Raw genomic sequence first — 26969 nt, forward strand, 5'->3', positions numbered from 1 at the left:
TTTGAAGTATTTGTTGAATAACTTTTTAAAATTATAACTGTATACATATAAGAACATAAGAAATAGGAGCAGGAGTAGGCCAACTAGCCCTTCGAGCCTGCCCCGCCATTCAATAAGATCATGGCTGATCTGTCGTGGCTCAGTTCCACATTCCCACCCTCTCCCCATAACCCTTAATCCCCTCACTTATCAAAAACCCATCAACCCACGTCTTAAAAATATTTAGCGAGGCAGCCTCCACCACTTCAGCGGGCAGAGAATTCCAGAGATTCACCACCCTTTGAGTGAAGAAGTTCCTCCTCAACTCTGTTCTAAACCGCCCCCCCCTTTATCTTGAGGCTGTGCCCCCTAGTCCTGCTATCCTTTCTGAGCGGGAAGAGTCTCTCCACCTCTATCCTATCCATCCCATTCATCATCTTATACGTCTCAATGAGATCTCCCCTCATTCTTCTAAACTCTAACGAGTACAAGCCTAATTTATTCAGCCTCTCCTCATAGCTCAACCCCCTCAACTCTGGCATCAGCCTAGTAAACCTCCTCTGCACTCCCTCCAAGGCCAAAATATCCTTGCGTAAGTACGGTGCCCAAAACTGCACACAGTACTCCAGCTGCGGCCTCACCAATGTCCTATACAGCCGCAGCAAGACCTCCCTACTTTTATATTCAATCCCCCTCGCAATGAAGGCCAGCATCCCATTCGCCTTCCTGACCACCTGCTGCACCTGCAAGCTGGGTTTTTGCGACTCATGCACAAGGACCCCGAGGTCCCTCTGCACCGTCAACATCTTTTAAGTTTGCTTTTATATATTGGCACCTATTACACCACAATAGTTTTTTGTGGTTTAAATTCAATATAATAAGGATGTTTGTCAGGGGTTCCTTCAGTTGGGAGGTCAAAAGGGTTGCACAGCTGGAAATTTTGGGAAACCCCGTATTAGACTAATTAAATAAAATAAAGCTGAAGTCTATGTTCAATTATGATTTGTATTGCCATCAAGTAGTTTATCTAGCTAAGCTGTAAATGTAATCCAGTGCAAATGCTTTCCCAGTCCTAACTTCAACTACTGCTCAAATTGAGAGAAAAAAAATAAACCTTAAATCTCACGAACCAATCTCCTATCTGTTCATAACGCTGAGGTCGCGCTGTCTCCCTCTCTCAGGCTAGTCCTTGTTCTGTAAAACACCAGAACAGCTCCTCTTCCCTGCCTGAGCCAAATGCCTTAACTCACCAAACTCCCTCAGAGTAAATACTCTTGTCTGGCAGGACTCCATCCAGCTGGACTTCATGTTACTTCACTTCACTTCACTTGAAAGATGGCTAAGGCTGCCAATAAGATGCCTGGGGTTGTACCAGGTCCCATCTCCTCAGCTCCCCCCGAGGAACCTGAAGTGGTCACTGAGGTCTGTGAAATGGTCGCTAAGGAACCAGTTACCTAGCAACCACCTCCTGTCCTCTCCGAGGGCCGCCTGGCTCCGCGAAGCTGGGGGTTGGAGGTTAGAGGCGGTGGCCGCAGGCGGCGGCGAGTGGGTGAGTCCGGGATGAGTGAGGGTGGCGGGGGAGGCCCGGGATGAGTGAGGGTGGCGGGGGAGGCCCGGGATGAGTGAGGGTGGCGGGGGAGGCCCGGGATGAGTGAGGGTGGCGGGGGAGGCCCGGGATGAGTGAGGGTGCCTTCTCTAGAGCTGTACCTCTCGCGTGTTTGGGCGGGGGAGCGAAGGCCGCAGTCAGGTCGTCCCCCGCCCTGAGGAGCAGTGAGTTTTCCGTGCCCTACAGCAGTGTCGCCGCCCGCGGGGTTGGGGGATGTCACTGCTCCCCCCTGCACCGCTCACGGTTCTCAGCTCAAGGGGAAACCGAACCAAATGTGTATTCGAGGTCGCTGCACTCTTCGGTAATCCGGAGACAGCACAGCCTCCCTCCCTGCAATTTTGCTGCCAGTTTCTGGCAGACGCACATCTGAATGAATTCAGCCCAGAGCTGGCTGCAGCTTTAGATTCGTTAATTTCTGTCCTTCCTCACAGGGTGACTGTCAACGTCAAGGGAAATATGACGAATTAGCTGTGGGTCAGAACCAAATAAATTGAGACACTGCGAAAACCCACTGAAATATGCCAAAATAAGTCATTTTGAAATGAGGGAATTTAGTTTCCGTGAGTGAACTTAAAGTATCTTACAGGAGCGTGAGGGGTTAGGATGTATGCATAAACCAGTTTATTCAAATATTTTGCTCAATTGCAGAGGAATTGTTAAAGTCTGAAACTTGGGTGATCCAACGTCTTTTAAATTTGAAAGTGAAATGAGACTGGATTTTACTGTATGAATTATTTCATAAACCAGGGCTGCACGACCATGATAGAATCATCTGCAATGGTTTATCTATCTGTACCATAATCTCCAGTGTCCCCCTCCCAAGGATCTATCTTTGCCCCTTCCTATTTCTCATTTGCTGCTGCCTCTTGATGACATCATCCAAAACACAATTAATTTCCGTATGTTTTCTGTGCTGATGACACCCAGTTCTACTTCCACCACCTCTTGACCATTCCATTGTCTATATAAATTGTCAGATTGCTCGTTGTTCATCCAGTACTAGATGAACAGAAATTGCCTGTGATAACAATGAAAAGACTAAAGTCATTATTTTTTGTCCTGTGACAAGCTTTGTTTCTTTGCCTTTGATTCCATACTTCTCCTTGGCAGCTGTCAGTAAGACTGATCAAGACTGCTTGCAACCTTGGTGTCATATTTAACCCTGAGAAGACCTTCCAACCACATATTTGCACCATCATTAAGACTGTCTATTTCCACCATTGCCAAACTCCTTAAACAGCTACTATTAGGGGCCACCCTTCAGCTTCCATGGCTCAAGGTCTGAAAATTCCTTGTTAAACCTTTGTCTCCATTACTCTTAAAAGCTATATTTGTGACCAGCTTTTGGCCATCTGGCCTAATATCTTCTTATGTGTCAAATTTTATTTGATGCATTCCTATGAAGATTCTTGTGATTACAATGTTGAAAGGTCTACATGAGTGCAAGTAGTTGTTGTGGGTAGGTGCAAACATAAAACTGCAAAGAAGTCAAGTATCTCTTCTGTTGAATTTAAAGTAGTAACTACTGCTTAAAATTTTAATGACCATTTTCAATGGTTTATTTTCAGCACACAGGTTGAGGACAAGCAGCTTTCTTTAAGGAACGATTTGGACCATGGATTACTACAAACCTAAAACTTTTTAAAGCATACATGGTGCTTGATTTGAGGATAACCTTCGATCTAACTTTGGTGTTTCATTTTAAATCTTGACACAAGTGCAAATCCATTAAATTTTTTGGAAAAAATGGATAACCCTTCCTGCATTAAGGGTTGTTACAATCACTGTAAAGCAGTTCTTCAGAAACTTTATGAACAGCGAGCTATGGGTTTGTTTTGTGATATTGCAGTTGTCGTAGAAGGAAAAACTTTTTACGCTCACAAAAACATCCTGTCTGCATGCAGCAACTACTTCTACGCAACCCTGAGCAAGAATAATCAGGAGTGCACAGTTGTCCTGGATATGGTTAGCTTGGATGGCTTTAGCCATTTGTTAGAATTTTTTTATACGTCTCAGGTCCCAGGTTGTCACATGAATGACTTCCTGTCGGCTGCTCAGAGTCTGAATGTTTGTGTACCAGTAAAATTTCACACAGAGGACAGTGGAATAAATGGCAGTGGCCAAAGATCAGATAAAGAGGTCTGTAAGGTAAAGAATTTTCTTGTAAAAAAACAAGAGGTGAAATTAGATTTAGAAGATCTGGAGTTGCTTAAGAACATGAAGGAGGATAATTCCGTACAGGTGATGAGCCCACAGTGTAAGGCTGATGTGAACAATGAATTAGTCGTTGGCAGAAAGGTGCACAGTGCGTGCCTGGCCAAAATCAAAACTCGACTGCAGACTGCCAGGTTAGCTAGGGCAATTGCTTCTAGCAGAAGTTCTCGGCATCCAAAGACCAGACTAATTCATGTGAATGGGAGGAAAGAGAAGCAAGAGACTGTTGCCAAATCAGAAAATTGTAAGGTTCCATGTCAATGGAATAATATTCCAGTAAGTGGAACCCAGAGAAAGGCTGTGCCTGAAATAGTGAATGTCCCTTTGGAGGAGAGAGACGATAGTACCAGAAATAGCAACAATGTTTTGCCATCTTTGAATGTGGAATGCTCGCTAGCGACACATTGTAGCAGGCCAAAAAAATCAAGGAGGAAACCAAGGAAGGATTCTGCATTAATAACCGGGGGTCTTTCAGGCGATGGAGATGACATTCTGGAAAGAAAACGAGTGAGATGCGAAGGCTGTAAGAAGTTGCTGGTGTACACACGCTACCTTTCCCATCAGGTTTCCACTGGTGAGGAGTCCTTCAGGTGTGATGTTTGTGAGAAATTATTCAGTTACAGGTGAGTTACTACCTGTTCCGAATCCTGGGTTAACACAGCATGCTACCTGGTGCTCCCAATATTGATCAGGTGTGCAGCCAGTTAGTATTCTTTTAAGTTCATATTAGAATGTAGGCATCACTGGCATTTTTGCCAGGTGGGTCACCTTCTTGAAGTAGCTTATTACAACTGAGTGACTTTAAAGGACAATTAAGGGTCAACCGTGTTGGTGCAAGTTAATGTCAATTGGAAGCCAGAGCCGAAAGTAAGGGAGAGGGCGGGATTGGGTTAGGAAAAAAGGTTTCCTTCCCTAAATTAGTGAAACAGATGGGTTTTTATGACAATCCAACATCTTCTTGGTCAGTTGTACAAATTTCAGCATTTTATTTACAAATAAAAACAAACATGATTTCCAGCTTCCCAATCTGCCATGACGGAGTTTGAACTTGTGTTTATTAGTCCAATAACATACTCAGTACATTATCTTGATAGCTTTCACTAGCTATTTTAGTGTAACTCAAGTTTGCTGTGTAATTCTTGTCTGGATCTTGAGTTTGTCCTTGTGAGCCCTGAGTTCTCTTGTAGAAAAGATGAAGGGAAATCTAGCACAGGGGTATGCGCAGATATATGCAGACAGACACACATGTCAATCTCTGCTGACAGGTTAATATATATCCCACAGCATTAAAACGGCCCCAAGCTATGAATGAGTTCTTCTGTAAAAATGTTGTATTTTACATCCTCATCAACTTCTCTGCAACTGAACTTCTCACAGTTGGCTAATCCACCCTTGTGCAGTATCATCTCTTTATGGTCCAGTTCAATAGGATTGTTGACGCTTGATTTTACAGTGGCTTTTCAGCAATGGTTTCTCTTTCCATGTTGTCACCTTGGGAATATTTCTCCTCTTCCTCATCCATATGCTACCTCATGACAGTATTTGATGATGGTGTGATTCCACATGTATGCTAACAGCACTAAACCCTGAATAGGATTTTGCGGGTTGCTGGCAGAATCTTCTCATCCCACCCAAGGCACCCTGCAGTGGGGCGGGTGAGCGTAGATATTGGGAGGACCGGAAGATCCTACCTGTTGGCAGCCAATACAAGCTGCCTCAGCCACCAGAAAACATACAGAAGGGATGCTGGAACATCCCTTGCTCTCTCTTACGTTCAGCTCCACTGTCTCTGGATTGTCAAGCCTGCTTGTCTATCCTCATTCTTGGAGAAGCTACCATGGGGAGGTGATGGTATAGAGGTTATACCACTGGACTAGTAATCCAGAAGGCCCAGGTTAATACTCTGGGGACACAGGTTCAAATCCTACCATGGCAGCTGTTGAAATTTAAATTCAGTTAATAAAAAATTTGGAATCTAAAGCTAGTCTCTAATAGTGAGCGTGGGCCCCATCTGGTTCACTAATTTAGGGAATGAAATCTGTTGGGCTTACTTGATCTGACTTACCTGTGACTCCAGACCCACAGCAATGTCGTCCATTCTTAATTGAAATGGCTAAGTAAGTCAGTCACTGGGATAAAACCACTACAAAGTCTACAAAAAGGAATGAAATTGGACCTACTGCTTGGTTTCCACCTAGACACCAGAGATGACTGCTGTAAATCCAGACCTTGCAAAGTCTGGGGGCTTGTGCCAAAATTAGGAAAGCTGTGTCACTGAGTAGTCAAACAACAGCCTGATATTGTTCATACTCACTGAATCATATCTTGCATATAATGTCCCAAACATCACCACCTCTGGATATGTCCTGTCCCACCGGTAAAACAGACCCAGCAGAGGTGGCAGGCAGCACAATGGAACAGTGGAATAGTCAGGAGGGAATTGCTCTGGAATTCCTCAACATTGATTCTGGACACTGCAAATTTTCATAGCACCAGGTCAAATATTGTCAAGGAATCTTCTGCTGATTACTGCCTAATACCTCAGCTAATGAATCAGTGCTCTGTTAAATATCACTTGGAGGAAGCAGTGAATGCCCCCCTACACTGGATGGAGACTTCAATGTTCATCACTGAGAGTGGCTCAGTAGTACCATGATTGGCCAAACAGGCCAAGTCCTAAGATTGGGGCAGGTGGTGAAAAAACTAATGAGGGAGAAACTTACTTGACCTTGAACTTGCCAGTCTACAGAATTGGTAGGCGTGACCACTGCATAATCCTTGTGAAGAAAAAGACCTGTCTTTACATTGAGAATACCCTACATTGAGTGTGAAGCATTACCCATGCTTCATAGATTTCAAACAGATCCAGTGACCCAAGACTGAACCATCAGCAATAGCAGAATTGTACTCAAGCACAATCTGTATTAAGCCTAGAGATCAACCCTGGCTCAATGAAGAGTGTAGGAGGGCATTCCAGGAGTAGCATCAGGCATATCTAAAATTGAGATGTCAACCTGGTAATGCTATAACAGGACTATTTTCATGCCAAACAACAGAAACAGTAAGTAATAGACAGAGCTAAATGATTCCACATGGATCAGATCTAAGCTCTGCAGTCCTGCCACATCCAGTTGTGAATGGTGGTGGACAATTAAACCACTGACAAGCAAGAGGCTCCACAAATGCCTCCATTCTCACTGATGGGAGAGATCAATGCTGAAGCATTTCTAGCCATCTTCTGCTAGAAGTGGCAAGTACATGATACATCTAGGTCTCCTCTGGAGGCTCCCAGCATCATTGTTGCCGGTTTTCAATCAATACGATTCACTCCACGCGATATAAAAAAATGGCCGAAGGCACAATATTCCTGAAGACATGTGCTCCAGAACTAGCCAGGGCCCTAAGCTAAGCTGTTCCGGTACAGTTAAATACTGGCATGTACCTGGCAATGTGGATAAATGCCCAGCTTTATCCTGTCCGTAAAAAGCAGGACAAATCCAATTGGACCAATTACCGACCCATCAGTCTACTCTCAATCATCAGCAAAGTAATGAAAGGGATTGTCGTAGTGATATCAGACAGCACTTACTCAGCAAGGTCTACTTGTTCAGTTTGTGTTTCAGTAGGACTAACTCAGCTGCTGACCCCATTATGACCAAACATGGGTAAATGAGCTAAACTCAATGAGGTGAGAATGACTGCCCTTGACATTAAGGCAGTATTTGATTGAGAGTAACACCAAAAAACCTTAACAAAACTGCAGTCAATGAGAATTAGGGGGAAAGCTTTCCAGTAGTTGAAGCCATATCTAACACAAAAAAAAGGTTGTTGGAAGTCAAATATCTCAGTCCCAGGTTATCATGCATGAATTCCTCAGGGTAGTGTTCTAAGCTTAACCATCTTCAGCAATTTCGTCATTGACCTTCCTTCCGTCATAAAGATAGAAATGGGCATGTTCACTTACTGTTCAGCACCATTTGCATCTCCTCAGATACTGAAACAATCCATGTCCATATGTGGCAATACCTGGACAGTATTCAGGTTTGGGCTGATAAGTGGCAAGTAACATTCACAGCACACAAGTGCTAAGCAATGATCATCTCCAACAAGAGAGAATCTAACCATCTCCTCTTGACATTCAGTAGCATTGCCATTGCTGAATCCCCCACTGTCAACATCCTGGGGGATTAACATTGATCAGAATCTCAACTGGAGCAACTGTGGCTACAGGAGCAGATCAGAGGCTGGGAATTCTGTGGTGAGTAACTCAGCATCCGACACTTCAAAGTGTTGGGCAAGCTAATGGGGCTAAAGATAGACAAGTCTTCTGGCCCTGATGGAATGCATTCCAGGGTACTAAAAGAGATGGTGGGGGAAATAGCAAATGTACTAGTGATAATTTACCAAAATTCGCTGGACTCTGGGGTGGTTCCTGCAGATTGGAAAACAGCAAATGTGATACCACTGTTTAAAAAAGGAGGTAGCGAAAAGGTGGGTAACTATAGGCTGGTTAGTTTAACTTTTGTACTAGGGAAAATGCTTGAATCTATCATCAAGGAAGAAATAGCGAGACATCTGGATGTAAATTGTCCCGTTTGTAAGACACAGCATGGGTTCATGAAGGACAGGTCATGTTTGACTAATTTTGTAGAATTCTTTGAGACATTATGTGTGCAGTGGGTAATGGGGAACCTGTCAATGTGGCGCATTTAAAAACAGCGAGGTTATGTTGCAGCTGTATAAGGTGCTGGCGAGGCCACACCTAGAGTACTGTGTATAGTTTTGGTCTCCTTCCTTGAGAAAGGATATACTGCCACTGGAGGGGTGCAGAGAAAATTCACTAGATTGATTCTGGAGTTGAGAGGGTTGGCTTATGAGGAGAGACTGAGTAGACTGGGGCTATACTCATTGGAATTCAGAAGAATGAGGGGAGATCTTATAGAAACATGTAAGGTTATATAGTGAATAGATTAGATAGAAGCAGGAAAGTAGTTTCCACTGGCAGATGGAACTAGAATTAGGGGGCATGGCCTCAAAATAAGGGGAAGCAGATTTAGGACTGACTTGAAGAGAAACTTCTTGTGCAGGGTTGTGAATCTGTGGAATTCCCTGTCCAGTGAAGGCAAGGATAGAGAAATTTTTGAGCAGTAAAGGAATTAAGGGCTATGGTGAACGGGTGGGTAAGTGGAGCTGAGTCCACAAAAAAGATCAGCTGTGATCTTATTGAATGGCGGAGCAGACTTAAGGGGCCAAATGGCCTACTCCTCCTAATTCTTATGCCTACCATCTACAATCACAAATTGAGAGTGTGATGGAATACTCTCCACTTGCCTGGATGAGTACAGCTCCAACAACATTCAAGAGGCTTAATACCATCCAGGACAAAATGGTCCACTTGATTGATACCCATCTACCATTTCCAAAGTTCATTCATTCCACCACTGACTCAGTAGCAACAATGTGTGCCATTACTGGATGCACTGCTGCAACTCATCAAGATTCCTTATGAAGCTGCAAACTCTTATCAATTAGTGCGGATACCTGGGAATACTACCACTTGCAAGTTCAACTCCAAGGCACGCACCATGCTGACTTGAGTAATCAAAGGGATTGTTTACTTCCATCTCTGACATCACTCACCTTGGCTCCTGCCATTGAAGCCCTCGTCCATGCCTCTGCCATCTTCTGACTTGACGACTGAATGACTATCTGAAAAAAAAGACATTGCCAGCTCTACAGGGTAAAGGTATGGGAGTGGGACTCACTGAGTTCTTCCAGAGGGTTGGTATGGACGTGTTGGATGAATGACTTCCTCCTGTGCTGTAACTATTCTTACAATTGTATTCCAGTGTTTCCTGGAACAGCCTCTGATTCTCCACCTGATGTAAGCTTCTGTTTATGCTTATATTTATCCTGCACCAAATCCCATCCATCCTCCATGCCCAGCATTACTGACCTACATATTTCTATGTTAAAATTGCTTTATAAACGCAAGTCCTTGGTAAAAAGTGATTTTGGAAAGGTTAACAGATAAAGCTTCAACAAGAAATGTGGAATAGTGAGTTTCAATATTGTTGGACTTTTTATTTGATTAATGCGAGATAAATAGGTGGAACAAAGGGGAAATAATGCGAGGAAAAAAGATGAATAGGAAAGTAAATTGGGGGACTTTTTAAAGGTCCTTAAAAGATATAAGGATGTAAACTTTCCAGCAGACTTCTGGTAACCTGCCACATGATTTGTCCAAGAACCACTAACTATAATATTGGATCAAAGCAGGGGCAGAGGTTGTTGGCACTGATATGCTTTTTAGTACTTTTTAAAAATTCATTCAGGTGATTTGGCAGTTGCTGACAAGGCCAACGTTTGTTGCCCATCCCAAATTGCCCTTTTTGAGAGCAGTTGACTCAACCACAATGCTGTGGGTTTGGAGTCACATGTTGGCTGGATGAGGTAAGGATGACAGATTTCCTTCCCCAGTGTATTGGTGAATCAGATGAGTTGTGCTAGAGAGTTGAGGAACAGGGAGAGAGTCCAGATAAACATGTGGCTGCAGGGATGGTGTAGGAGGGAGGATTTCAGTTACACGGATAATTGGAGCACATTCTGGGGAAGGTGAGACCGGTACAAACAGGACGGTTTGCACCTGAACCAAAGGGGTGCCGATATCCTGGGAGGGAAATTTGCTACGGCTCTTTGGGGGGTGGGGTTTAAACTAATTTATCAGGGGGATGGGAAAACGAGCTGTAGTCCAGAAGCCAATGTTGAGTGTAGTGAGGTACTGAGGAGGGTACCGGCAGACAGGAATGTGGGTTGAAGTGTGTCTACTTCTATGCAAGAAGGATCCGGAATAAGGTAGGTGAACTTGGAGCGTGGATTGATACTTGGGACTGTGATGTTGTAGCCATTACAGAGACATGGTTAGAATAGGGACAGGAATGGTTGTTGGAAGTTCAGTGGTATAGATGTTTCAGTAAGAGTAGGGAAGGTGGTAAAAGACGTGGAGGAGTAGCATCGTTAATCAAGGATAGTTTAACGGCTGCTGAAAGGCAGTTCGAAGGGAATCTTCCTACTGAAATAATATGGGCAGGTTAGAAATAGGAATGGAGTGGTCACGTTGTTCGGAGTTTTGTATAGGGTCCCAAATAGTAAGAGATGGGGAGGAAGAAATTGCAAAGCAGATTATGGATAGGTGTGGAGGTCACGGGGTAGTTATTATGGGTGACTTTAACTTTCCAAATGTTGATTGGAACCTTTATAGGTCGAATAGTTTGGATGGGGCAGTTTTTGTACAGTGTGTGCAGGAGGGTTTCCTGACAGAATATGTGGATAGGCCGACAAGAAGTGGGCCACATTGAACTTGGTACTGGGTAATCAACCGGGCCAAGTGTTAGATTTGTTTGTCGGAGAGCACTTTGGAGATAGTGACCACAATCCGGTGTCTTTCATTATTGCCATGGAGAGGGATAGGGCCATATGGTAGGGCAGTGTTTATAATTGGGGGAGGGGTAATTATGATGCAACTAGGCAAGAATTAGGGAGCATAAGATGGGAACAGAAAGTGCCAGGGAAAGGCACAAATGAAAAGTGGAGCTTGTTCAAGGAACAAATACTGTGTGTCCTTGATAGGTATGTCCCTGTCAGGCAGGAAGGAAATGGTCGAGTGAGGGAACCATGGCTCACAAAAGAGGTTGAATGTCTTGTCAAGAGGGAAAAGGAAGTGTATGTAAGGATGAGAAAACAAGGTTCAGCTGGGTTGCTTGAGGGTTACAAGGTAGCAAGGAATGAGCTAAAGAAAGGGGCTTAGGAGAACTAGGAGGGGGCATGAGAAATCCTTGGTGGGTCAGATCAAGGAAAACCCCAAGGCTTTTTACTCTTACGTGAGAAATAAAAGAACGACCAGGATGAGGTTAGGGCTAGTCAAGGAAAGTAGTGAGAACTTGTGCATCGAGTCATAAGAGATAGGAGAGGCGATGAATGAATACTTTTCTTCAGTACTCACCAAGGAGAGGGGCCATGTTTTTGAGGATGAGTGTGTGATACAGGCTGATAGGCTGGAGGGGGTAAATGTTCTGAGGAAGATGTATTAGCAATTTTGAAAAACCTGAGGGTCGTTAAGTGCCCTGGGCCAGATGGGATATATCCTAGGATTCTTTGGGAGGCAAGTGATGAGATTGCCGAGCCTTTGGCTTTGATCTTTGGGTCCTCACTGTCCACGGGGATAGTGCCAGAGACTGGAGAGTGGCGAATGTTGTTCCTCTGTTCAAGAAAGGAAATAGGAATGACCCTGGTATTTATAGGCCATTTAGTCTTATCGGTGGCCGGTAAGTTCATAGAAAAGGTCCTGAGGGATAGGATTTATGACCATTTGGAAAGATGCATCTTAATCTGGGTTAGTCAGCATGGATTCTTGAAGGGCAAGTCTTGCCTCACAAATTTGATTGAATTCTTTGAGGAGGTAACTAAGTGTGTAGATGAAGGTAGAGCAGTTGATATCGTATACATGGATTTTAGTAAGGCATTTGATAAGGTTCCCCGTGGTAGGCTCATGAAGAAAGTAAGGAGGTGTGGGATAGAAGGAAATTTGGCCGATTGGATAAGTAAGTGGCTATCTCATAGAAGACAGAGGATGGTGGTGGATGGAAAATTTTCAGACTGGAGACCAGTTACCAGTGGTGTACCACAAGAACATAAGAAATAGGAGCAGGAGTAGGCCATCTAGCCCTTCGAGCCTGCCCCACCATTCAATAAGATCATGGCTGATCTGCCGTGTCTCAGTTCCACCTTCCCGCCCTCTCCCCATAACCCTTAATCCCCTTGCCTATCAAAAGCCTATCAACCCGCGTCGTAAATCTATTTAGTGAGGCAGCCTCCACCACTTCAACGGGCAGAGAATTCCAGAGATTCCCCACCCTTTGAGTGAAGAAGTTCCTCCTCAACTCCGTTCCAAACCCCTCCCCCCCCCCCTTTATCTTGAGGCTGTGCCCTCTAGTCCTACTGTCCTTTCTGAGCGGGAAGAGCCTCTCCACCTCTATCCTATCCATCCCATTCATCACCTTATACGTCTCAATGAGATCTCCCCTCATTCTTCTAAACTCTAATGAGTACAAGCCTAGTTTATTCAGCCTCTCCTCATAGCTCAACCCCCTCAACTCCGCTATCAGCCTAGTAAACCTCCTGTGCACTCCCTCCAAGGCCAAAATATCCTTGCGTAAGTGTGGCGACCAAAACTGCACACAGTACTCCAGTGCCCTGTACAGTTGCAGCAAGACCTCCCTACTTTTATATTCAATCCCCCTCGCTATGAAGGCCAGCATCCCATTTGCCTTCCTGACCACCTGCTGCACCTGCAGGCTGGGTTTTTGCGACTCATGCACAAGGACCCCGAGGTCCCTCTGCACCGTCGCATGCTGCAGTTTTTCGCCATGTAAGTAATAGTCCTTCCTACCATTATTCCTACCAAAGTGGACAACTTCACATTTGCCAACATTAAATTCCATTTGCCAGTTCCTGGCCCATTCGCCCAGCCTATCTAGATCCTTCTGCAGACTTTCCACACCTTCCACACAATTTGCCGTTCCACCAATCTTGGTGTCATCAGCAAATTTCGACACCATACACTCGGTTCCCTCCTCCAGATCATCTGTATAAGTGGTAAATAGCTGAGGCCCCAGCACTGACCCCTGGGGCACTCCACTAGTCACCAACCGCCAATCCGAATAGCACCCATTGACCCCCACTCACTGCCTCCTATTTGACAGCCAATCCCCTATCCACGCTAACACCCTACCCGCAACTCCATGCCCCCTGACCTTCTGTAATAACCTCTTGTGCGGCACCTTATCAAACACCTTCTGAAAATCAAGTACCACAGGGATCAGTGCTGGATCCTCTTTGTGATTTTTATCAATAACTTGGAAGAGGGAGCTGAAGGGTGGGTCAGTAAATTTGCTGATGACACCAAGATTGGTGAAGTAGTGGATAACGTGGAGGTCTGTTGTAGGCTGCAAAGACACATTGATAGGATGCAGAGCTGGGCTGAAAAATGGCAGATAGAGTTTAACCCTGATAAGTGCAAGGTCATTCAATTTGGTAGGTCAAATTTGAATGTGGATTACAGGGTCAACGGCAGGGTTCTGAGAAATGTGGAGGAACGGAGAGATCTCTGAAGGTTGCTACTCAAGTGGATAGAGGCTTGAAGAAGGCTTATTGTGTGTTAGTGTTTATTAACGGCGCTTGAGTTTAAGAACCGTCGGGTTATGCTGCAAACTGTACAGGGCCTTGTTGAGACCACATTTGGAATATTGTGTGCAGTTCTGGTCACCTCATTATAAGAAGGATGTGGAAGCATTGGAGAGAGTGCAGAGGAGATTTACCAGGATGCTGCCTGGTTTGGAAGGTAGGTCTTATGAGGAAAGGTTGAGGGAGCTAGGGCTTTTCTCTTTAGAGCGGAGGAGGATGAGAGGCGACTCAATAGAGGTTTACAAGATAATGAGGGGGATAGATAGAGTGGACGTTCAGAGACTATTTCCTCAGGTGGATGTAGCTGTTACTAGGGGGCATAACTGTAGGGTTCATGATGGGAGATATAGGAGGGATGTCTGAGGTAGGTTCTTAGAGTGGTTGGGGTGTGGAATGGCCTGCCTGCTGTGATTGTGGAGTCGGACACTTTAGGAACTTTCAAGCGGTTATTGGATAGGCACATGGAGCACACCAGAATGATAGGGAGTGGGAAAACTTGATCTTCGTTTTGGACAGAGCTCGGCACAACATCAAGGGCCAAAGAGCCTGTACTGTGCTGTACTGTTCTATGTTTTTATGACAATAGATAGTTTTAAGGTTACCATTACTGAAACCAGCTTTCAATTTCAGACTTTTCAATTTGTTGAATTTAAATTACACCAGCTGCTATTGTGTGATTTCAACCTGTATTCTCAGAACATTAGTCTAGGTTTCTGCATTGCTAGTCCAGTGACACTGTCAGTATGTCACCATTTCCCCATACTGAGCAGAGAAAACTTGGTTCCGTTCAGCTGTTGTACCTTTGTGATTTTCAAACCTTCTACTAGAGGTTAATGAAGTGGCTAATTAGACATCACTGTTTCTCTAGCTGCCAGCTAAGCCAGCACCAGAAAATTCATCACAGCAAGAAGTTATATCAGTGCGATCAGTGTGGGAAACAACTCAAATCTATGGAGAAGTTGCGTGACCATGTGGCATATCATGGAGATGCCAGGCCCCATCAGTGCAGTCTGTGTGACAAGGCATACAAGGTGAAAAGTAAGTATGAATAGCCAGCAGCTTGATTATTTTCAGGTGAATGTGTTGTACGATCATCTGTGGTGAGCACTGCTGCCTCACAGTGCCGGGGACCCAGGTTCGATTCCCAGCTTGGGTCACTGTCTGTGCGGAGTCTGCACGTTCTCCCTGTGTCTGCATGGGTTTCCTCCCATATTCTGAAAGAAGTGTTGGTTAGGTACATTGGCCATACAAAATCCTCCCTCAATGTACCCGAACAGGCGGCGGAGTATGGCGAATAGGGGATTTTCACAGTAACTACATTGCACTGTTAATGTAAGCTTGCTTGTGACAAATAAATAAACTTTAACTTTAACTTGGTCTTATAATTATATTTCACAGCTCAGAACATCACAGTGGTGAAAATTCACGTAAATGCCTTGAGATACGAAATTCACTGTTATAGATTGTCCATTGATTGTTGGCCTGCAATTATTTTCTACTAATTTCAGTGGTAAAGAAGATTGAACAGATTATACAATAGGTATCTGTTTTGCTACACCTTCCCTCGCCACTATTCCACACAGACTCTGGTTTGAGACTTAAAGACCTTCAGTTCCTCAGCAGCATGTGGATCTGGTATTAGAGGAAATTCTCAACGTTGTTTCATTGGGATACCTCCCTACAGTCATGATTGACAGAATTCATTTGGCTATATTCCTACTCCTATACGAAGGCCTTGTAGTGGCTGACACCTGATTTGCTCCCAATTGTTTTATGCCATTGTGTAAGCTGAACTTTATACCTTTCCTTTTTGCAGATGATTTTTGCTATTACTTTGCTATAAAATCTTTTGTGTGCAATTCAAGATTCAAAGGTTTTAAAACCGGCCTGTGCGATACGGCATTGGAGTATAGGCCAGTCTGCTTGTACTTATAAGAAATATTGAAAGCTAAATTGTGGGAAATGAATTTTAATATGGACAAAGTGTGAGATCATTCACTTTGGACTTAGAAAGGATAGAAGAGGTGGCTTTGTAAATGGTGAAAAGCTGGAACAACGGGTGTTCGAAGAGTTTGGGTATTTGTATACACCAGTTATTAAAATGTAATGGAGTGGTGCAGAAAGTAATAAGAACGGTGAACAGAATGGTGGCCTTCCGAGAATGCTCACACAAGATGAGGGTAGGAGTTATGTTACAGGTATACAAAGGCTTGGTTTGACCATATCTGAAATACAGTGAACATTCTGGACATCACTTTGGATTTACCAGAACGATACCATGACTTCAGAGATTAAATTATGAGGAAAAATTACACAAACCCATTGTATTTCCTGGAATGTAAAAGGTCAAGGTCTGATTTGGTTGACTTTCAAATTCTTGAAGGAAACTGATGGAGAATTTGGAGGAACTAATTTCACTGGTGGGGAGTTTAGGACTAGTGATGCAGCCTAAAAATTAGAGCCAGACTTTTCAGAAGTGAAGCTGGAAAACCTTCCTTCATGCAAAGGGTGGTAGAAGTTTGGAAAACTTTGGGGGGCGGTTGGCGGTCAAGATCCTGGCACGTGCTTCCTGTCTTGGAGCTGGGAGTGCTGCCACTGACCCAAAACTGACGTCTATGGCCTTGAAGAACCATGATATGTAACTATTTGAATGGTTTCAACATTGGTGTAGGAGCTAAACATTTCACCTACTATACCATAAATTATTCTGTGCCAACTGATGACTGCTGACTCTGGTCTTTTCTTTTATCATAGGGTCAGATTTCTACACTTCACTGGAATTTAAAAGATCACCTCTGTGTCAGAAATCTGTTGTTTCTTTCTCTTGACATTTTGTGAAACTATTTTCCAATAATTGTTGTGATCCCATTTTATAAAATGGGAAATGGTTTGCGTCAATAATTTTTGAATTGGGTTGTGTTGCTAAAAAGGTCTTCACAAACATGAGCATCGTATAAAGCTGCATATTGGTCCTCACATTGTGTTCATGTTCTGAGTTTGTGATTTATGATAAATCATATTTTAACATGATTTTCATTCCTTTTTCAATCTGAAAGGCCTTGCATAAATATTCATCAAATTACTACATATTCGACAACTTAATACAAAATGTTAAACGTGCAAAATAAATTTTAGAAATTTCTAAAATGAATGTTGCATGTTGTTTTTGCTTCCCCCCAACTGGCTCAGTGGTTCAAGGCTGCAGCCAGTAAAATATTGATAAGGCCCTGTTCAGTTGTTTGTTGACTCAGTAATTGGGCTCAATGCTGCTGGGCCAGGAAGGGGAGAAAGTAAGCAATGTTCTTACTCCTGGTTGCTCTTTGTGCTTCTGTTAAACTGCCCACTGAAATGACCTAGCATGCCACTTAAATGTATCAAAGCTAACTAGGATAGAAAATAAATTCTGGCCTTGCCAGTAATCCCCACATTCTCACAATTAATTAAAAAGGAAAATTATCTGGTGTGGATGTGTTGATCCTTCCCTTGGTTGAATAATGTGCCACTGTTAGCTGTTTGAAGTCACTCGGGAATAAGTGAGCTAATGGAGTGCTGCTGGCATCCTTGAAGTAACACCCCTGCAAGCTTTGGCTGCGAGATGTTTGATGATGTGCAGTGTACAAAAGATTGATTTTGAAGTTTGTGTTTCTGTGTATTTACACTGTATTGATTGTATTGAAATCTAAATGGCCACCACTGCACTTCATTAACAAGAGTTTAAAATACATTTCAGATGATCTAACACAACACATCCGTGTGAAACATATAGAAGCATCAAAGGGCAAACCTCCCCTGGTGCAACTGTGTGAATTCTGTGGTCAAGCTGTGAAACACTACAAGAGCCACAAGATTTTCTGCAGGTAAACAGTCAAATAAGTGGGGTTCCTGGGTTGTGGGCAGTGGGTAACTTGCACTTGCCTTTAGGTTTGATGAACTCCAATAAAGCTGAAAGAAAACTTACATTTTTAGTGGATCTGAATGTCCCAAAGTATACAACAGCAAGTTAAGTACTTTTGAAGTTTAGTCATTGTTGTAGGAATTTGAGTAGAGTACAGTCTCTCAAAACGCATTGATAAGTGGCCAGATAATCTGTGTAATGATATTGGGGGTGGAGGGAGCTCCTTGGTTTTCTTTCAAATAATACCATGGGATCTTCATGTCCACCTGAGGGGGCGACAGGGATTTGGTCTCAGCCAAAATAGAGCACCTCTGCCAGTGCAGCACACCTTCAGTACTGCAGCATAGCATCAGTTTAGATTTTGTGCTCATATATAGGCCTTGAGACTTGAACCCACAGCATTCTTTCTTGGGAGTGAGAGTCACAGCTGACAACTAAAATGGTAGGCTGCATAAACCTGGATTTATTCCCTTGAAGGGTTTAGAAGATTGAGGGTTTATCTAATTGGCATCTGAAAAATTGTAATGATTTCAAAGGGTATATATAAAGAAACCATTTCCTTTGCCAGAGGAATCAAGAACAAGATGGCAAAGTCTTAAGATGAGAACAAGACCAATTAGGAGTCATAGAGGTCTACAGCATGGAAACAGGCCCATTTTTTTCCTAAAACCCCTAAGCTAATCCCAATTGCCCACATTTGGCCCATATCCCTCTATCCCATCGTACCCACGTAACTATCTAAATGCTGTTTAAAAGATAAAATTGTACCCGCCTCTACTGCTACCTCTGGCAGCTTGTTCCAGACACTCACCACCCTCTGTATGAAAAAGTTGCCGTTCTGGAGGCTTTTGTATGTTTCCCCTCTCACCGTAAACCTATGCCAGCTAGTTTTAGACTCCCCTACCTTTGGGAAAAGATATTGACTATCTACCTTGTCTATGCGCCTTGTTATTTTATAGATCTCTATAAGTCATTTCCAGCCTCCTATGCTCCAGAGAAAAAAGTCCCAGTCTATTCAGCCTCTCCTTATAACTCAATCCATCAAGTCCCAGTAGCATCCTAGTAAATCTTTTCTGCACTCTTTCTAGTTTAATAATATCCTTTCTATAACAAGGTGACCAGAATTGCACACAGTTGCTAAGTGTGGCCTGACCAATGTCTTGTGCAATTTCAACAAGACGTCCCAACTCCTGTATGCAATGTTATGAAGATGAAACCAAGCATGTTGAATGCCTTCTTTACTACTCTGTCCACCTGTGACTCCACTTTCAAGGAGCTTTGAACATGTACCCCTAGATCTCTTTGTTCTGTTACGCTCCCCAATGCCATTAACTGAGTAACTCCTACCCTGGTTCAATCATCTACCAAAATGCATTACCTCGAATTTGTCTAAATTAAACTCTATCTGCCATTCATCAGCTCACTGGCCCCGTTGATCAAGATCCCACTGCAATTGGAAATAATCTTCCTCACTGTCCACCATGCCACCAATCTTGGTGTCATCTGCAAACTTACTAATCATGTCCCCTATATTCTCATTCAAATTATTAATATAAATGACAAATAACAGTGGACCCAGCACTGATCCCTGAGGCACACCGCTGGTCACGGGCCTCCAGTTTGAAAAACAACTCTAAATCACCCACTGGCTTCTGTCAAGAAGTCAATTTTGTATCCATTTAGAGACCTTACCCTGGATCCAGTGAGATTTAACTTTATTGAACAAAGTACCATGCGGTACCTTGTCAAAGGCCTTGCTAAACTCCATGTATACAACATCAACTGCACTGCCCGCATCTACCTTCTTGGTTACTCCTTCAAAAAACTCAATTAAATTTGTGAGACATGATTTTCCACTCATGCTGACTGTCCCTATTCAGTCCTTGCATCTCTAAATGCCTGTAGATCCTGTCTCTCAAAATACCTTCCAACAGTTTATCCACCACAGATGTGAGGCTAACTGGCCTGTAGTTCCCAGGCTTTTCCCTGCTGCCCTTGTTAAACAAAGGCACAACATTCGCCACTCTCCAATCTTCAGGTACCTCACTTGTGACTATCGATGAATCAAATATCTCAGCTAAGGGACCCGCAATTTCCTCCCTAGCCTCCCATAACGTCTTGGGATATACTTCATCAGGTCCCGCAGATTTATCTACCTTGATGCGCTTTAAGACTTCCAGCACCACCACCTCTGTAATATGAACATTCCTCAAGACATCAATATTTAATTCTCCAAGTTCCCTAATATCCATGCTTTTCTCAACAGTAAATACTGATGAGAAATATTCATTTAGGATCTTGTGAAAGACAAGGCTGGCAGAAGTCGGGAACCCTGGATGACACAGGAGATTGATGGGTATGTGGGACTGGGATATTATGGCGAAGGGAGGGACAGGACTGGCAGCTTAATGTTCCAGGGTAGAGATGTTATAGGAAAGGTAGAACAGGAGGTAAGAGAGGAGAGGGGGTTGCATATTTGATTAGGGAAATCATCATGGCTGTACTGAAGGGGGATATATCCGAGGATTCAGCCACTGAGTCTGTATGGGTAGAACTGACAAATAAGAAGGGAAAATCACTTTGATAGGGTTGTACAATGTTGGGAAAATTAAAATCTCCAACTATTACCACCCTATTTTTCTTGGAGCTATGTGTAATCTCCTTACGTATTTGCTCCTCAATTTCATGCTGACTATTTGGGAACCCATAGTACAACCCTCACTTGTGGCTGAATCCTCGGATATATCCCCCTTCAGTACGGCCGTGATGATTTCCCTAATCAAAAGTGCAACTCCCTCTCCTCTCTTACCTCCTGTTCTACCTTTCCTATAGCATCTGTACCCTGGAACATTAAGCTGCCAGTCCTGTCCCTCCTTTAGCCATGTTTCAGTAATTGCTATTATATCCCAGTCCCACATACCCATCAATTCCCTGAGTTAATCTGTCTTGCCCATCAGGCCTCTTGCATTGAAATAAATGCAGTTTAATCTGGCCTTCCCTTCCTCTCTGTCTTGCTGCTGTCTGATACTAGGATTACTGACACTGCCTTTACTAATTAATGTGCTCTCTTTAACTTCCATGCTGTCCGCAAACTTCTCTCCTGTTTCCCTACTGCTTTGGATCCCACCCCAATGCCAGACTAGTTTAAACCCTCCCGAGTGGCTCCAGCAAATCTCCCCACCAGGATGTTACTTCCCCTCCAGTTCAAATGTAACCCAACCCTCTTGAACAGATCAGCTTTTCCCCAGAAAAGATCCCAATGATCCAAAAATCTAAATCCCTACCCTCTGCACCAGCTCTCAAGCCAGGCATTCATCTGCCTAATCCTCCTATTCCTACTTTCACTATACTACATTTGAGGTCCTGCACATTAGCCTTCTGCCTAACTCTCTATATTCACTTTTCAGGACCTCATTCCTTTTCCCACCTATATTGTTGGTACCAATATATCCTCACCCTCCCCCTTAAGAATGTCATGCAATCGCTTAGAGATGTCCTTGACCCTGGCACCAGGGAGGCAACACACCATCCTGGAATCTTGCTTGCAGCCACAGAAATGCCTGTTTGTGCCTGTAACTAGCGAGTTCCCTATTACTACTGCTCACTTGCTCTTTGCCCGACCCTTTCCCACAGCAGTCACAGGCCTGGCTACTGCTGGTATCTCCCCCTGATTGGCTATCCCCCTCAACAGCATCCAAAATGGTTTACCTGTTTGAAAGGGGAATGGACACAGGAGACTCCTGCACCACCTGCCTGCCTCTCCTGGCAGTCACCCATCTACCTGTCTGAACCTGCGGTATGACAACCTCCTTGTAACTATCACACTGTCTGCCTCCTGTATACTCCGCAGTGCATCCACCTGCCACTCCAACTGAACAATGTGGTCTGCGAGGAGCTGCAACTGGACACACTTCCTGCAGACAAAATTGTGCAATCAAAAAGCATTTTTACAAAAAGGCTAGTGGAAATCTAGAACTTATTTCCCCCAAAATGATGTGGATAGTGGGTTAATTGGAATATTCAATACTGAGAGATTAATAAATATTTGTAAGATAAAGGTTCTCGAAGAGTATGCTCAAAGGAAGGTAAGTGGAATTGCAATACTGATCAACCATGATCTATTAGAATGAGCAAACAAGTTCAAAGGGCTGAATGGCATACATCAGTTCCTGTTCTTTGTTGGGGTTATTTTGGACCTGTGAATTTTTTTATGCCAAAGAAAGTTGGATTACTTCATTCTTGCTAACATTTCTTTCCTCCCTCATTGCTTCACAGTGGCATTAAGAAGTTCCAATGCAAGTTTTGTCTGCAGGCATTTTATCGTTTGTCTGAGTTGAAGAGACACACGTGGACCCACACAGGGGAGCTGCCTTATCAGTGCCGAGTAAGGACTTTTTGAAACCATACAATTCTGTAATGGTGATGGTTTATTTTAGGTGAATGTTGGTGTAAAGATGATGGTTTATTGTTGGTGCTGTTTGTGTGAAGGGGATGGTTTATTGCAGGTGAACATTGGTGTAAAGGTGATGGTTTACTGCAAGTAACGTTGGTGTAAAGGTGATGGTTTATTGCAAGTGAACGTTGATGTAAAGGTGATGATTTATTGTAGGTGTGGTTTGTGTCAAGCTGATGGTTATTGCAGGTGGGGTTTGTGTAAAGGGGATGGTTTATTTTAGTGTGGTTTGTGTAAAGGTGACGATTTATTGTAGGCGATGGTTTGGGTAAAGGGGATGGCTTATTGCAGGTACAGTTTGTGTAAAGGTGATGGTTTATTGCAAGTGAACGTTGGTGTAAAGGTGATGATTTATTGTAGGTGCAGTTTGTGTGAAGATGATGGTTATTGTAGGTGCGATTTGTGTAAATGTGATGATTTATTGTAGGTGGGGTTTGTGTAAAGTAGATGATTTATTGTAGGTGAATATTCATGTGAAGGGGATGGTTTATCGCAGGTACAGTTTGTGTAAAGGGGATGGTTTATTGTAGGTCCAATTTGTGTAAAGCTGATCTGCCGGTAGTTGTGTAAATGTTCTGATTATTCACTCTTTTCTAGAGCTGATTGGGTTGTACGCATAACAAATACACTCATTAGACCATCCCTCATCAGGTAGAACATAGCTGGATCCAGATTAAATTATTCGACAGCTTTGACCCTCAGACTACTCCTTATTACGGAAGTATGTTTTGTTTTCATAACTGTTGGTCTATGTCCTGTGTGTGACTGAAGTTATCAATTAGAACTGAATTGGTGAAATTTTTGTACTATAGGTCCATGTTCAATTTAAATTGGATTGAGACTGTATCAGTCACATTGTATTCAGACTTGAGGAAACTTTTGATCTATTGTGAACTTGAGCTCATCTTCCCAGAAGTGAAAAATCATTGATTTTGGCCCCCATGTTCCCAAAAATCAGTGAACACATTTGGGACCAGCCAGGAGTCAGGGTCCTGCTGGTCTATATGGCTGAGAAGTTTCTGGATCAGATCATCACATTTTTTGAGGAATCATGCAGATGGGAATTCTAAAATGTAACCTGCATTTCTTGAGTTTCTTCTTTTATTGCATCCACAATGTTTAAATTTGGTGACAGAAGATCTTAATAGCAATACTGTAGGTTTAATGTCAGCACAAAATGAGGGATGGTGATTATATATTGATGACATTTATACAAACTGAATGGGCTTTGCACTTATCACAACAATGTTGGGCTTAACTGCAACTTAACTGCAAGACTAATACAATCAAACATACAAAAACAAAAGGGAGCAAAGTCCAGCTAGTTCATCTGGACACCCATTCCCGTGATAGGTGAAGCATCATGACTCAACATTTAGTATCTATTGCAGTCAGTTATTATTCGTGGAGAGACAAAAAAAACAGAAAAATACTTGAGGCCAATAAGGGGCAGAACTGGATAGCAGTCAATTTCAGGAGTTCTGACTGCCTCCAACTCTTCTTTCTTAACTCCACACTCTTGTCTCCCCATTAGACTGCCACTCAGAGCAACATGCTTCTGAGCTGGATGGATCTCCCAAAAAATTAAAATAAAGCTAATTTAAAATATGGCTGCAGTAAAGGAAAAGCAGAAAAAACTTTACCTGTCCCCAGCTGACCGTTGAATGGTTGGTGGGTCTTCACTTTGGAGGAAGTTTGATGTGGGGTGAATCCTTTTTATTGCTGAACAGTCTAAACTGATTTCCATGGGTTGTGATGATTTGACCCAGTTGCATTTGAGCTGATGTCTGTGGCTGTCCTGATAGCCTTTACTGTTCTTTACATATTTCTATTGAGGTGGGAAGCTCTCTGGGATGTAAACTCATTGTTCCCGTGTTTTTGAGATAGCTGGTCATTATATTGTAGGAATATGCTGGTGACCATTGCTTTCATTATTGTAACAAACATTGTCCAAATTGGGGTAAAATAAACTCCATACACCTACCAGCAAGAGAATTACAAGTAGCAAAAGTAATTTAATTTAGTTGGTGCCATGGTGAGAATTAAGATAAACACAGCCAATCAGGAACTGTACTGAAGTTACAAGGTCTTTTTGGACAACTACTGTCAATTCTGGTGATAGTTTTATACATCAATGAAATGTTTGGCATATGTTGGTTTTAAATCAAAACTGTTACGTAAATAAGTAAACTTACCCAATACATGAAACAAATTTGGTCTTCGCCTTGGCTGAATGGGAATACTGAGTCCCAAGGTTGTGAGTTGAAGCCCCATTTGAGACTTGAGCACACAATCTGTGATGCAATTTAAATGTACTATTGAAGGAGTGCTGCACTATCATTTGAATATGATGTTAAACTTAGGACCCATTTACCTGATTAGATGGATGTATCAGATGCCATGGTACTTTGTCAAAGAGGAAAAGGAAGTTCTCTGTGTCCTGACCAACATTTATCTTTCAACTAACATCATCAAAATGATTGTCTAGTCATTCACTCCACTGCTATCTGTGGGAATGTGATATGCACAAACTGACTTTGTGTTACCTACGTAATGGTGAAAACACATCAGTGGTACATAATTGGTTAGAAAATTGATGGACTTTTCTCTTTCCTTTTTATGGACAAAATCATGTTTCTTGCTGCTTTGCTTTATTCGTTTATGTGATGTGAGCGTCATTGGCTAGACCAGCATTTATTGCCCATCGATAATTCCACTTGAAGGTGGTGGTAAGTCACCTTTTTGAACCACAGCAGCCAGGTAATGTAGATATATCCACAGTGCTTTCAAAGAGGAAGTTCCAGAATTTGCCCTGATAATGAAGAAGTACCAGTGATAGAGCTCCAGTTAGGATAGTGTGTGGTTGGGAGAGGAACTTGCAGGTGGTGGTGTTACCATGCATCTGCTGCTCTTGTCCTTCTAGACGTCGTGCCCCCCCGCCATACTTGTGCCCTCCCGCCATACTTGTGCCCTCCCCAACAGTAATTTTGTATTCACCTGTAGTATTCTGGTTTTGTACTAGGTATGTGGAAAGCGCTGCCGTCATCCCAGTAACCTGAAGAAACACATTAGAACAGTTCATAAGGAGGAGATCCGAGTGCAGATCGACAAGGAGCATGCCTCCCCAAAGCTTCTGAAGGACTTTCTACCCCGAGAGATGGAAAATGATCACTTGGTCATGGGGAACAGCAGCTTCCTGGACATGGCTCAATCTGATGTTCGGTTGGGTGGCTTAGTGCCCTCTACAATACCCTCTTTCACAACTGCCATAGCAATCCCTGATACTGTGCCAAGCATGTCACATGTACTGTGCACTGTTCCTGTTGATTGTGATACTGTCATCCCACCTATATACACAACTGTCTCCAATGCTTTAGGAAGGCACAATGATAAGGTGATCAGTCCACTTCCGTCCTTCAAGTCCCTTCTTACTAGCCCCCATGTGGATATGCTACAGAGTCCCTTTCACCAGACAACACCCTTAGAGCAGAAATGACATTATAAATGGACTCATAAACTGGGAGAAACACAATGCACAAGATGAAATTATCCACTAGTCTGCACTTATTAACAGATTTTCCTTCATATTGTTGATTTCTGCAAACCACTTAAGATTATTGTGGTCTTATTTTCAAATTGAGCTGCTGCATTATATCTTTCTGTATTCAATGTTTGCTATTGATGAAAGCTTGCAAAGGCATTCTCCTTTTCCCCATCCCCTCCACATGGATCTAGTAGATCTGTTAAAATAAACATGAATTTAAGTTGTTGTTAAAGCGGTGCTCAGTCCTAAAAGGAGACCCAGAGAACAGAAGTTGATTTACTGATCCATCTTGCTTCCCGATTCTCTTCTCAAGGTAAGGTATGTTGCTACAATAGAACATGGGACTCTCCAGTGTAAGATTTAATAAACAACATAGGAAAAGTGCATCATTGTGCTGGGTAAACACATAGATTATGGATTTCTCTGGAAACTGTCCACGTTTTTGGAAGAGCAATGGGCTAATGGTTAGAATGTTTGCTTTCCTTCACTATCATCAGCCACTGTGATAAGGGGAAAGAGATTCTGCATCCCTGGCAGCAATAGTGTTCATTTTGTGAGTCAAAAACACTAAGACTAAAGAATTCATTGCTGTCCCGATTTGGATTTTAAAATACCACCGTTGCAAATATTGTGTGTTAGTGCTGATTGTTGACCCTGGCTCCCCACTGCCCTAATCAAACTAATGTGCCTTTATGGCCAGCCACTGTGTTAGTTTGCAGTGGCTGTTTGCTGCCTGTATTGTGGGATAGGTGCAGTATGCTATACACAGGTCCACTTGTAGTTCTAGAAGTATTTTGATGAAGTATTTTTTAAAATTACATAGGAATTATCACAGGTATGAAATTATTTTTAGTATGTTTAAGTTGTTACTATAAGTTAATTCCAGAGGGAAAACTGTCAGCATATTCAAGCCATAGAAACAAAAAACTATTTTTTTAATGAGGTTAGTCCAGTAATGAACTTTGAGAGCCTGGTTAAGTTATTACAATAGCTAAACTGCTTCAAGGCTAATACTTATTGGAATGTTCAAAAGTGT

At 43.0% G+C, this 26969-nt stretch overlaps 1 protein-coding gene across 1 annotated transcript; it reads left to right on the forward strand.

Moving 5' to 3' along the window:
- Positions 1–1509: 1509 nt before the first annotated feature.
- Positions 1510–26969, forward strand: LOC145342967 (uncharacterized). Its single transcript, XM_080188634.1, has 6 exons — positions 1510–1528; positions 3154–4422; positions 14910–15079; positions 17772–17898; positions 22212–22320; positions 25412–26969. Exons 2-6 carry the CDS (start codon positions 3332–3334, stop codon positions 25883–25885), a joined length of 1971 nt encoding a protein of 656 aa, XP_080044760.1. The 5' UTR covers positions 1510–1528; positions 3154–3331; the 3' UTR covers positions 25886–26969.

Source organism: Carcharhinus amblyrhynchos, chromosome 5, assembly GCF_965287045.1.
Source record: "Carcharhinus amblyrhynchos chromosome 5, sCarAmb.v2.hapA, whole genome shotgun sequence".
Classification (NCBI taxonomy): domain Eukaryota; kingdom Metazoa; phylum Chordata; class Chondrichthyes; order Carcharhiniformes; family Carcharhinidae; genus Carcharhinus; species Carcharhinus amblyrhynchos.

What these genes read in the sequence shown, in the direction of transcription:
- LOC145342967 (XM_080188634.1), top strand. Translation starts at nt 3,332, where the DNA reads ATGGATAACCCTTCCTGCATTAAGGGTTGTTACAATCACTGTAAAGCA. An exon ending in GAGAAATTATTCAGTTACAG is followed by an intron (nt 4,423 to 14,909) that starts GTGAGTTACTAC and finishes CTGTTTCTCTAG; the next exon opens with CTGCCAGCTAAGCCAGCACC. An exon ending in AGCCACAAGATTTTCTGCAG is followed by an intron (nt 17,899 to 22,211) that starts GTAAACAGTCAA and finishes ATTGCTTCACAG; the next exon opens with TGGCATTAAGAAGTTCCAAT.